General features: G+C 35.7%; 1 protein-coding gene across 1 annotated transcript; it reads left to right on the plus strand.

The window, feature by feature from the left end:
* Positions 1–8,015: 8,015 nt before the first annotated feature.
* On the plus strand, positions 8,016–9,478 carry LOC119191195 (tubulin beta-1 chain-like; the record flags this gene model as incomplete). The annotated part of the gene is given in 1 exon segment (XM_037445092.1): positions 8,016–9,478. A coding segment is annotated over 1 exon segment (1,290 nt), but the record flags the coding sequence as incomplete, so codon positions are not given.
* Positions 9,479–13,125: the final 3,647 nt, after the last annotated feature.

The following is a 13,125-nucleotide window of genomic DNA, read 5'->3' on the forward strand; positions in this document are numbered from 1 at the left end:
GCCGTAATTTGTCACGCACGACAGCGCTAGGGGTGGGGGTTCTCACAACCTGAATACGCATGTCCCGGTTAGTGATGTCACCTTGTTTACCGGTGCCGATTTACCGAAAAAAAAGTCCTTTTACGGCACGTAGCTGTTCATGTCCGAAAATGGATAATGTAGTAATGAGTCATTTATCTCATGTCACACGGCGGTGTGTGGCATAATTCCATTGGTCAATACGTGTTGTTGTCAAGGACTATTATGAATAATACTTCAACCGGTTACAAATGCTATAAACACTAATTTTCTTGTTTTGACAGTTATTAGCGTTATTTATTTAATGTCAGCGACCGGGTGTCTCGGATCATCAATCGTAGAGCTTAATGTGTTCTTATTGGAATGTCTCGTTTAAAAAAGGAATACGATTTTTAAATCTCTGCGTTCCATGTTTAAAAATTACAGTTAGTACGAAACTATAGAAGAATATAAAGAGGAAAGAGTTATTAACTTTCACGCTCCAAAAAGTTTTAAAACAAATCGTTTTATTGCACCAACAAAACATTTTATATCAGTAACCGATCCATCAAGTTGGCAAACATGCTAAGGAGGATATTAATGTATGCAAAGTAAAAAGCAGATAATTGCAAAACGGGAGCAATTATAATGCTTTCTTATCAAATGTCGGTGAAAATCTAATGGCGGCGATGCATAACATGCACGTAGTTGCATCCGCTCACCCGATATCTACATATAGCATCAGACTTTCTAAATCTCTTTAAAGGTTAGAAAATGGTCCTTCGAACCGGGTCGAAGTTAGAACGAGTATTCTATTTTCATTTAATAAGCAATTATATATACCTAGATATCTAGAATACGATTCTAACTCAGTTAATAATACTCAAAATTATAAGGTCAATCAATATTAATCCCTAATACGATAAAAATAAGTTTGTAGGTTGTATAGAAGTTATCGGAATATTCACAAGAAGCCACAAAAGAGAATAAACTCTAAAGTGTCAAGGTTAATAATTTCCAATAAATTAAAAACGACTGAATAGGTATATTAATAATAAAGTTATTTCCTTATAGCATTACGTGATACAACAGCTATTATTGTAACAACACTCGGCAAAAATCGTCGAATGTAGGTCAATTGTCGACAGGTGAAAATATTTTGTAATCTTTTCATGCTTACAAAATGTATGTAGGAATAGTAAGCAAAATGTCGTGAGACTAAAAGTTATAATAACTTTTAGGGTAACGGGACCCTTGTAGGGCCACCTAATTTTGAAATATATAGAAAAGCCTTTGATTAAATTGCAATATTGTCGATTTCGATAAGACCGCCATTTGCATTTCCTATTTGTTCATAATCTCTATTGTGTATTTACTCTTCCATAAGACTTGTTGCACAATAAAGAGATTAAATAAATAAATAAATATCTTATACATATTATAAAATGGTATAGAGAACTAATAAATTATAGTATAATGATTTCTTATGTTTACGCGAATGTAAGACATTAAAATTAAACTATTTCTCGGAATTTATCGCGGTTTTAATATTTTAGTTTTCACAACACCTCAGTCCCCCCCGTGACCATGAAGGGTGCAAAGTCTTCGAAACGTCGGGAGAAAAGTAAATTATAAAAATATAAAAAACCGCGATAAATTCCGAAAAATAGTTTAATTTTAAAATTATAGAATATTTTTGCACTGCAACACAAATCAAAAACATCGATAGCCTTGTTAGGAACCGGACTTTCCACATTACCTTACTTTTATACTTCGTGCGTACGATAAATTAACTCCAATGATGTCCTATTTTCTATAGGGATTTTATACAAATTGAAGGATTTAGGAAAGGAACAGAGGCTTAACTATTACATTTAAGGTTTATTATGCTTCCTCCTTCGATGGACCAATCTATCGTAATAACTTTAAATCTTAGCCAAATTACCAAAAACTCACCTTTTATTTAACAAAACTAGTGAAATTGAACTAGTCTTACGGTTCGCTGTAAATTTTTACGTAATATTCATATATCTACATTGGAAAGGCTTGACATAAGTGTCATTTCAATATGATATTCAGCTCTAGGTATACATATTTGGTATCTACTACTTTTGAATTTAGGTTCATTTTTTAATATCATTTAAGTCAACCTTTCTGTCGATATAGCTTCAAATAAGAGTCGAATAAATCTATGGCAACCATTGCTAGGCAGAATTCAAAGCTGCACAGAATTTAATATGAATGGATGGAGTTGGCGTACGTGTTTCTTTTACGTATAGCGTGTTTAAAAGTACATTCACCTTCGACGAATAAACTAAAATCAACACAAATATCTAGATGATAGAGTCTCAATTAAAACACCAGACATATTTGACTTATCAAGTTCTTGTCAACTCTTTTATACATTTGGCGTATTAAGTTCTTCTTACTTCTTCTAAAGGTGACAGAAAACGCCTTAAACATTATGAGGGTCATACTAGAAAATGTATTAAAGATACTAGTATAACTCAAACTGTTTTTCCTACCTTTGTCGTCTACAAAAAACGTCAACCTGAAGAATACTCTATAATACTATAGTCCGGACTATAGATTCCGATCAAAGTTGAAATTCAAGTCAACAATATGAACACTTGCATCGATTTGTCTTTGGCTTAATGCACCAGACTCGAAGCCACGCAGAAAAAAGGATACTAGGCAAATTTAAAAAAAGGACCATTTAAATTTGCCTTACACAGAAAGTGACCTAACCATGACGTAATTTAGCTACAATCAAAATTCTGAATAGATCCTGTCGTAGGCAATCTTGAAGGTCCATTCAAAGACATGTTGTTTATGGAAAATTTAATTATCTATGATTCATTAAACAGCTGTTTTTGATTAGATACTGGTTTGTTTTATTTGGTGATTTCATAATTATATCACTCTCTTTCCCTTACGTATTCCTCTAGAAGGAAGCAAGGATTTCTTTATTCCTATGGGCGTAGCTACAATTAATTACTAGGGAGTTTTAAATATCAGTTAAAGCAAAATAGGCTAAATGACCATTCTGAAATGGGCATGAAAGTACAGATGAAATTATCGCAGCTGAACCCCAGCTACCACAATCTAGTATAGACTATAAAAATACACCGTAGAGAAGTTGAAAACACCCAATTGTAGCAATTGAGGTCGCAGCACGAGGGCAATGAATTAAAAGCCTATTAAACAATAATTGTAATCGAGAACTAATGATTCTGTAATTGATCTCAGCATTTAGATTACATCTTTCAATTAATTGATTTAAGAATTACAGTTGGTTTGTAATTTGCAATGTAAATTTTTGTACGTATTTTCGTTGTATTTGGTTTTGTTTTTGGGAAATACATTTGTTTTTGTATTTGAATAATAAAATATTTCACGCATTGAAATAAAAGTTTATGGGCCAAAATGATTATTAATGCATGGTTTAGAATTATTGTAATTTGAAGATTTAGAGTAAAACATATTTACGAATGTTAGTTTCCTTGCGGAAAACAATAATAATCACTAGGTAAAGCGAACTCCAAAGAGTTTTTTTGGTTGGATTTACTCCTTAAAGAGAAGGCAAAGGCTCTCAGCCATAAAGCCTAGAATCCAAAGAGTTCCCTGAATATTATTTACCGCTACTCATTCATTCTGGTAATGGAGCAATCGTAAGGCTGACTTAACTCTAAGCTATTCATCATAAACACGTTAGTTCAATTGTTATATTTGAAACAATCACCGTACAGCGAATCTAGGCTTAATTATACAGCTTACTCATGCAAGAAAATCTCATTGGCACAGATTAAAAACATAATGAAAGATTGAGTTTGACTGTTGCAAAAAGTTATGATTTTTTACCACGCTTCTTCGGCGTGAGAAAATCTAAACGAAAGTCCGCTAGAATTACAATTTATTTTAGTTATTAGGAATCCTTTATTAATTTTAAATATCTAACTTAACGTTGGGCTACGTCATACAGCTACTGCATAATAATATAGAAATCAATGCTATATTTATATTTAAATCAAACTCATTCAAAACTCAAGTAACTTTTACGCATTACATCAAGCTTCGATATAAAAAGCATTACGACGCAATCAAAGTTACAAAGATAGCATCAATTGGGCTCTTTACAATGTTATTTTTAATCTCGAGAGATTTTGAAAAATGAATCCATCAAAAAAGATGACTGTCAAATTAAGACGTCAATAAAAACGTCGCTTTTTGAATTTATAACATGAATCAGGTGCTTCGGAATTTGAAACTTAAGTCGTATTTATTTAAACTGGCAAAGGTATAAATGAGCCACGCGGAAGTAATATGTGTCGTATTTTGGTGAGTTATGACATACTAATAAAAACAATTTAATTTATTTAAAGAGAAGTTTTTTCGTAACTAGAAATTATAAACATCAATAAGACTGTAGGTTTGTTGTGTGTGTGTTCCTACAAGACCAAGATGAGGTGTATCTAAATATGTAGGCATAAAAAATGAAGATTATTGCCAGTCCAATCATTAATAGTCCTATTAAATCCCATTATAAATCTATTTGTTTTCTAAATAAACTGACTGCCTCGATGGCGTAGTTGTATTGCACGTCCGGTACAATAGCGCTCTGAGGTCCTGGGTTCGAATCCCGGGTCGGGCAAAGTGATATTTGGGTTTTCTGCTCAGTATCAGCCCGGAGTCTGGAATTTGTGCCCGATATGGCGATAGGCTCGCCCGCTATCACATCATGGGACGGAACATACTTGGCGAAAAGTGGGTGCCCTAGTTGCGCCTCTGCATACCCCTTCGGGGATAAAATGCGTGATGTTATGTATGTTATGTTATGTATGTTTTCTAAATATATTGGTTTTTTACTATAGTAGCCTCCTCTTTCAGTTTGTTTTTTTTTCTTTTTATAAATAAAGTGGAGTTTATGCCAATCCAGTTGCAAGGAGGTTTTATCGTAATAAAAAAGTAATCAGCCAGGCTAAAATAAATCTTGGTAAAACAATTATTTCACACAAGTTTTATAAGTTCATTGATCTCGAATAAGACGTATCGTAATAATTCAAAGTGCATGTTCACGGCTTTCTCTTGCGGCGTGATTCAGGCCCGTAGCATTTTACGACCTTTATGTTGCGAGTTTTGGTACAATTTATCTGCTAATGTCACGCAAAGTTGCAATGAAACGAGCTATGGAAACTTCTAGAAACTTCTTTTCCATAACCGTCACTCAATCTGTAACATGTCAAAATAGAGGTAACTTCTTAAAAAAAAAAAATCACGTGTGACGCCGCGTCTTGCTTATTATGCAGCCAATATAATGAACCAGACTTTTGAAATATTTTCTTATTTTGTTTTAAACTAAAATAAATTACAGAAATGGATAACCAATTAATATTATGTAAATAGACCGCCTCGACAGTTTATGCAAACCAATTAACTGTTTAATAATCGATAATTTTTTAATCGTAATATTTAACCCCTTAAAACAAACTTTGCACCATTTATACATCGATTAATCTCCATTTTTAAACGTGACAACTCGATTAATGCACCTGTCAAAGTCAAACTGACGTTTTCAATTTGCGCGAAAATGATTTTTTAATAAGACAAAAAGTGAAAGGCGGGAAAGGCATTGTAACTGGATAACGAAAGAAAGTGGCGTGTGAATGGAGAATGTTGTGATTGTAAAGGTGAAACCATGGTTACTTGTGCCTGGTCAATTTCTCTTCATGGTATTTGCAAGTGATTCTATTCGTATACTTCACCCTGGTTAGGTCACAGAGATTCTTGCTATATTTGTAACAAAGAAACAGTTCAGTATTATTACTTATGTGCGGATAATTTGAATATTATTTGGGTAGTAAATATTCTAGACCTACGTGTAATTTAATTTCGATTATTGAGTTCTCTCATTAAAAATTAATAGAACAGAATACGTAGTTGTAATAGTAATATTAGTGGTAAAGAGAACTTGATTAGCGGAAACACATTTTTGCCCCAGATAATCGTACAGGAAATATAATTGTGCGAACGTTTTTAAAATTTCTACTCTTTTGGTCACGCTCTACTTTGCAACTGGTATGTCGATAAATAATTTCTTAAAATATTTTGACATAGTTTCAAACGTATTGATTATAATTGAGTTAATAGTACTTTTGTGGAGTAACATCTTTCAAATCGATTAAATATTCTTGATTCAAGACCCATCTCTACATATTTTAAACTTAGAATACTCCTTCAAACGTATTTGATTTTGAAACACTCAATGAGATCGATAAGACAAAGGTTTGTTGTACAATGATTCATGGCATTAAAATGGTTGGAGAGTGCAGTGGATGGCATGGCGCGATTACTATTTTTACCCGGCCATCGACCGTCCGTCCGTGCGTTGAACCTCACTAATAGCGAACCGTGATAAGATACGTGTGGCTGTATGGGTTAGGGCTTGGCTTATCGACGAAGCCAAATTGTTTTAAATAACGTTGTCTAAAGAGTTTAAGATAACATTCCGCCGCCTTTGGTTACAGAAATTGAATTTCGAACTGCATTTTTCAAAATGGTAACCGAAAGAGACCGGTATTATTCTTTCTTAATTTAGCTCGGTGATATTTAAATATTATTTATGATCATCAATTAAAACTAACACAAACGATTTTAAATTACTGGAGACAAGATAAAATTGATTTAGTACAAATCTAAAACAGAGATACCAATGAAATAAGGCCACGTCAGTGTTAATTCGAAGTACTTGTGGCTGACGTGAAACGCGTATTGCCTTATATGGGTACGGCTGTCAAACACCTACATAAATGACATCATCTTGGACTTACGTAATTGTTTTTAAAGAAACTCCTTGGCGATAGCAATATCATACATATACCTATATATTATTGCAGTGACCGAGGCTGAGTAGATGCCCTTGCCTTTACAATTCAAGTCATTGATAACTAACTTCAAGATCTAACTTGTATTCGAGACGAACACGTTTATAGCGTAATACGCTTATACATAAACAATATCTAGAATTTTTTAAATTACGAATACCAAGAATGCATTCCGTTTCGCTCAGCATTTGATATAAGGTTTTATAATTCCTTCTAAGTAGTGTAAAATTTAAATAGAACTACTTATACTGCAAAAATAATTCTCGTAGATATATTGACGCGGAGAGTCGGAAATATTTATGCAATAGCAACGGAAGCTAGGCGCCAGCAAAGTACTTATGCAGGCCTTGGTGATTGTAATAACTTGGAAGTAATTGATTATGCAAATGCAAACGCTTAGAGTGTAAGGGATGACGTCATAGTAGTTAAAGATTAAACGATAGTGAATAATATTAAGACTTGATGTGCCTCGGTAAATACAGTTTCAAATATACTTGAAAATACACGGAAAATGTTGTAGAGTTTTGTAGAGGAATATTAATGATAGAATAATTAAATATTAACATTGAATACTTGAGTTTCAGAAAATAAGTATTAACTTATAAAACAAAAAGCTTGAGTAGGCCAGAAACATTACGTTATAAGAATAAAGGAGAGAGTTTCAGAACTCTCACACAAATGTGAGACATTCGGTCAGCTGAAAGTCAAAATGTTACGTATTCAATTTAATAAATCGTGATTATTAATTTCACACGAAGGTTACATAAAAATCGAGAAATTTAGTCCATATGGCGGGCCAGTACGTACACAAATTGAATGATAATTTGCGAAATATACTCGCACCGACTTTTATGGATGGATACACCGAATATGGATGGGCGTAGGCGGCACCACGCTCAGCTTTGTTGCGCAACGTCTCCGAGACAGATTTAACATGAATTATGGATCCTGTCTGTGCCGGCTCATTGGCTTTTATTGTAATTTGAATAGAATGAATGCAGCTCTCCAACCTCCATTACAACCGGTTTGGAAGCGCTGCGCTAGCTGAGCCCCGTGATGGCATTTTAATTGAATGCCCTCGCAGCGCTTCAAGCAGCTTTCGATTAGTTTCGCTAACGGTAACTCTCTTTGTTCCAGTTCTGGGAGATCATCTCTGACGAGCACGGCATCGACCCCACCGGTGCCTACCATGGCGACTCGGACCTGCAGCTGGAGCGCATCAACGTGTACTACAATGAGGCCTCCGGTGGCAAGTACGTGCCGCGCGCCATTCTCGTGGACCTCGAGCCCGGCACCATGGACTCTGTCCGCTCCGGACCTTTCGGACAGATCTTCCGTCCGGACAACTTCGTCTTCGGACAATCCGGAGCCGGCAACAACTGGGCCAAGGGACACTACACAGAGGGCGCTGAGCTCGTCGATTCAGTTCTTGACGTAGTCCGCAAAGAATCCGAATCGTGCGATTGCCTGCAGGGCTTCCAGCTCACACACTCCCTTGGTGGCGGTACCGGTTCCGGTATGGGCACCCTCCTTATCTCAAAGATCCGTGAGGAATACCCTGACAGAATAATGAACACATACTCAGTCGTCCCCTCGCCCAAAGTATCAGACACCGTAGTCGAACCCTACAACGCGACTCTCTCAGTGCACCAGCTCGTAGAAAACACAGACGAAACCTACTGCATCGACAACGAGGCTTTATATGACATCTGCTTCCGCACGCTCAAACTGTCCACACCCACCTATGGTGATCTCAACCACTTGGTATCCCTCACAATGTCCGGTGTCACTACCTGCCTCAGGTTCCCTGGTCAGTTGAACGCTGATCTCCGCAAACTGGCTGTCAACATGGTTCCTTTCCCTCGTCTCCACTTCTTCATGCCCGGTTTCGCTCCTCTCACATCCCGTGGAAGCAGACAATACCGCGCCCTCACCGTGCCCGAGCTCACCCAACAGATGTTCGACGCTAAGAACATGATGGCGGCGTGCGACCCGCGTCACGGCCGCTACCTCACCGTCGCCGCCATCTTCCGTGGTCGCATGTCCATGAAGGAGGTCGACGAACAGATGCTGAACATCCAGAACAAGAACTCGTCGTACTTCGTTGAATGGATCCCCAATAACGTTAAGACCGCCGTGTGCGACATCCCGCCGCGTGGTCTCAAGATGGCGGCCACGTTCATCGGCAACTCCACCGCTATCCAGGAGCTGTTCAAGCGCATCTCTGAACAGTTCACCGCTATGTTCAGGCGCAAGGCTTTCTTGCATTGGTACACCGGCGAGGGCATGGACGAGATGGAGTTCACCGAGGCCGAGAGCAACATGAACGACCTGGTGTCCGAGTACCAACAGTACCAGGAGGCCACCGCCGACGAGGACGCCGAGTTCGACGAAGAGCAAGAGCAGGAGATCGAAGACCACCATTAGAGGGAGGGGCCACGCCCGCAACTTAGTACATGCCATTATAATAAGAGTTACTTTTCGTTCGAGTAACATTATTGAACCCCGTACTGCGTCACGAGATAAGCTTCCTAACGTTTTAACAGATCGCACAACTAAACAATGCCGGTCATACTGTACGAAGTACATTATGCTAATAACCACACTTCCTTGGAAGCTAGGTCTGAACATTTAAAAAGCTGAACTAATAGACACTGCATCATGTGTGCAAGTGTCGCGTCTGACCAACGTGCTACTGTGACGGCTTCGGTAACAGAAGTTCTTTTATGATCGATTAAAATTGTTTTGAACAATAATTTAATGTATATAATAAAGATTTTTATTTATAAAGACTTTACTTTCATTTTCCATTTATGCAGAAAAAACTACACAGGTTTTAAGACCTATTTGTTTTTGAAAGATTCTGGTAAGTTGGTTTTCTGAGAAATTATGAAATTAATTGCATTAAATGACATCATATTTGATAATATATATTTGTTTTTAATTCGACGAAAGTATTAAACTGATGAAAACAAACTGATAAAGATAATAAGCCTCAAATCAGTTCTAAATACAGAAATATACCTAACATTGTTAATATACATTATAATAAATACACAAAAATACGAATTCCGCCATCAGGTTACCTTGTAACGGTATCGATTCAACGAAATTAATTCCCACTGCACTATTACGTAATTGATAAGACGGAAACATACAAAACAAGTAATAATACACATGCACTTTATTAAGAAACCAACCATTCAGGTTACTTAAGATAAATATCACAAAGATCATGTTCTGGTTTTAGTCAAGGTTACCTAAATAAATATAGAAAAACAAAATAAAAACGCAATTAAATTAGAGAAACAAAATAACAAGGACAGTATACAAATTAAACTTAGACACAACAAAATTCGAACAATGAAGTATTGAAAAGGGGCAAACAAAACTAATTTGAATAATTTAGGTTTTAACAACCAGTAACATTGCCAGCATGACATCATTGAACAACCCATTTTACAAACAAAATGACAGACCTCCAAACAAATTTTATAGTTATTTTAACTGAGAAATAATGGTCCGTGGTAAGTCTTGGCAACACCTGACATCATTCTCCTTGGTTATAAATAGCATTGCACTTAACGACCAGCGGATAGACCTCCGCCGGTTCCCGTTATGGCCTCTATTTGGACATTATTGTACGAGAGCGGGGTGGCGCGACGGGTCACGTCGCGCTGGCCAATGATAACTAACATGATGTCATGCGTAAAGTAAAGCGTGTGTCATGACAATTTGAAATATATAGTTCACGATGCATTTGTATGGAATTGTTTTTGTCGGATGACACGGTGAGGTCATTTGTGGTTGGATTGCGATAATAAGGTTATTTAGCTCGCAGGTTAGGTTAGGAACGTTTGTAATGCATCTTCTGTATTCTTAGTACTATGAAACTTACATTAATTGAATAGGTAACATATGAATTGTAAATTACAAACATGTTAGAACTTGTTTGAGAAATAAATTATCAAATTAGAGATTAGTTTAAGTTTTTTTCTGTCGATTAAACATGCCAGGGAAATTGTATCTTTCGGTCTAGTTAGGTCTAAATCCATATTGTTATTGCGTTAAAAGTATACTTCAAGTACTCTACATTTCTATATTATTTCACTTATATTTAAATTATCCATGGTCTGTGGGAAGGACCCATGAAGCATTTAAATTTAAATTAAGTATAAATCAAATTGATATTCTGAATTCAATTACTTTTTTAATTCATAGACTATTATAGACTCTTCGATGAACATTCTTCTGCCAGGGCGGGTAAAAATTCATGTAGGATTAGCAATCTTTTAATTTCAAGTTCATGATGCTACGCAGTACTCCTTTCCTGCATAAATTATAAAATATTAAATAATAAATTCATATCTTAAATTACCTACATAAGAAAATTACTGCCTTTAATGGAAACAGACAGATTTATTATCTAAATATAAACCGCGTGCATAACCTAACCTTGACATGGAACGCAAATGGCAATAAATAAATAACTACGAACATACGGTCACTCGATAAACAAATTAATCATAACGATGTCGAGTTGAGAGTTAAACAATATCTGTTATTCATACAAGTATTTATTGTTTTAGTTATTAGAACTATTGACAGACAAGTAGACGACTAATTACTGATTACTAAGCATTAAAAAGTCGCAGGAGATCGCTGGATGCGGGCCGCTTCCAATATTTAGATTTTAAAATATTTGGGGGAGGCCCATGTTTAGCAGTGGACATCCTGCAGCTGATGATGATTATGAAGCATTTAACATTATTGATCACTAAGACAAGAGATGTTAAACAAACATTGAAATTTCGTCCTACGTTGTAGATGTAGAAAGCACTTGTAAAATCAAGCAAATATTTTTTGTACCATAATGCAATATACCAAGTTAAACTGAAACTAGTAAAGTCTTTTCTATTCTTAAATCAAATATTAAAACGATTGCTTGAAGAAAATGTAAGTTCAACCAACTCTTTATTAAGAATGTGAAACTTAAATATATTTTTCGTAGAAAATGGAATCTAGATATTGCATATTGCTACTTGAACTCACGTCGTACAATGTGATTAAAATTATTGTATTCAAACCAACAACTATTACGTGTGTTCGCGACGTGGGTATTTGCACGAATTTCCCTCTCATAACAAATATTATCTCTAAGATAAAGGAGCGCTGAACTTCGTCGTTCGAAGATAACATTTTGTGTATAAATAGTTGAACACATGAAAAGATTAATATTTGACCTTACGAAGGTCAGAGACGGCCCTGTGTGTAAAGAAATAGCTCGAAGATTTAAAAGCCAATGTAATGCTAAAGTACGATTCTAATATAAAACCGTTCTGCTACAAACAACTTTTTTGAAAAGTTTTTTATGATAATTATGATTTTGATAAACGAAACATTGACAAGGAGCACCCACCAGTAGCGAAAGGTCCATATAACGCGATTACTGCCGGCTTCTTTTTTGTAATACAATATCTAAGCAAACTGTCAAAAGAAATTGTATTTTTTACTAAATATAATATTCATATTTATAGCATAGTGGGTTAAAATCAAAATAGGTAATTAGTATTAATACCTATANTCTCACCCTTCGCCACTAGCACCTGCAAGATCTAAGAGTAAGGACTGAACATAACATGGTTGCAATATTTAAAGAATAATACGGCCGTACGCACTGCTGTTGGTAAGGAAAAATATAGGTCCTAGCAAGACGAACTCGCATTTGATCTACATCGCAATTGGTTAAAATGTATAGCGAGGTTTAGATTAACAAGACATCCTGCGCTTCTGGAAGGAGTTGGCCTGGCTAGAACCAAAGCCGGCATATCACGTACAACGGCCCCACCTATTACAGGCTAAGTGCGAAAAATGATAGACTAACAAGAAAACTTGCAGAAGTCGACATCCACTAGCAATTTGTACCACGTAAACAATAACCATAAGCCAATTTTGGATATAAAAGTGAAGAAGAAATGTAAAATTGGGGCAAGTCGTATATATATTGCATTACAAATTATTGATGCTATTGTAAACGCATTTAGAAGAAACTTCTAGTAGAAACGCAGCATAGAATCAGCGGAATAAGTATATCAAAATCTTACCAACAAAATAACAGAACGTTTTTGCATTTTACAACGTGTTAATATTATAACATATTATCTAATCTAACTTCTTGATAAGATAGCTCTGAGTGCAATTTCTTTAGTATTGTTACTATATTTATACTTCAATTATATAGCATACA

The sequence above is a fragment of the Manduca sexta genome, unplaced genomic scaffold, assembly GCF_014839805.1.
Source record: "Manduca sexta isolate Smith_Timp_Sample1 unplaced genomic scaffold, JHU_Msex_v1.0 HiC_scaffold_1170, whole genome shotgun sequence".
NCBI classification, from domain to species: Eukaryota; Metazoa; Arthropoda; class Insecta; order Lepidoptera; family Sphingidae; genus Manduca; species Manduca sexta.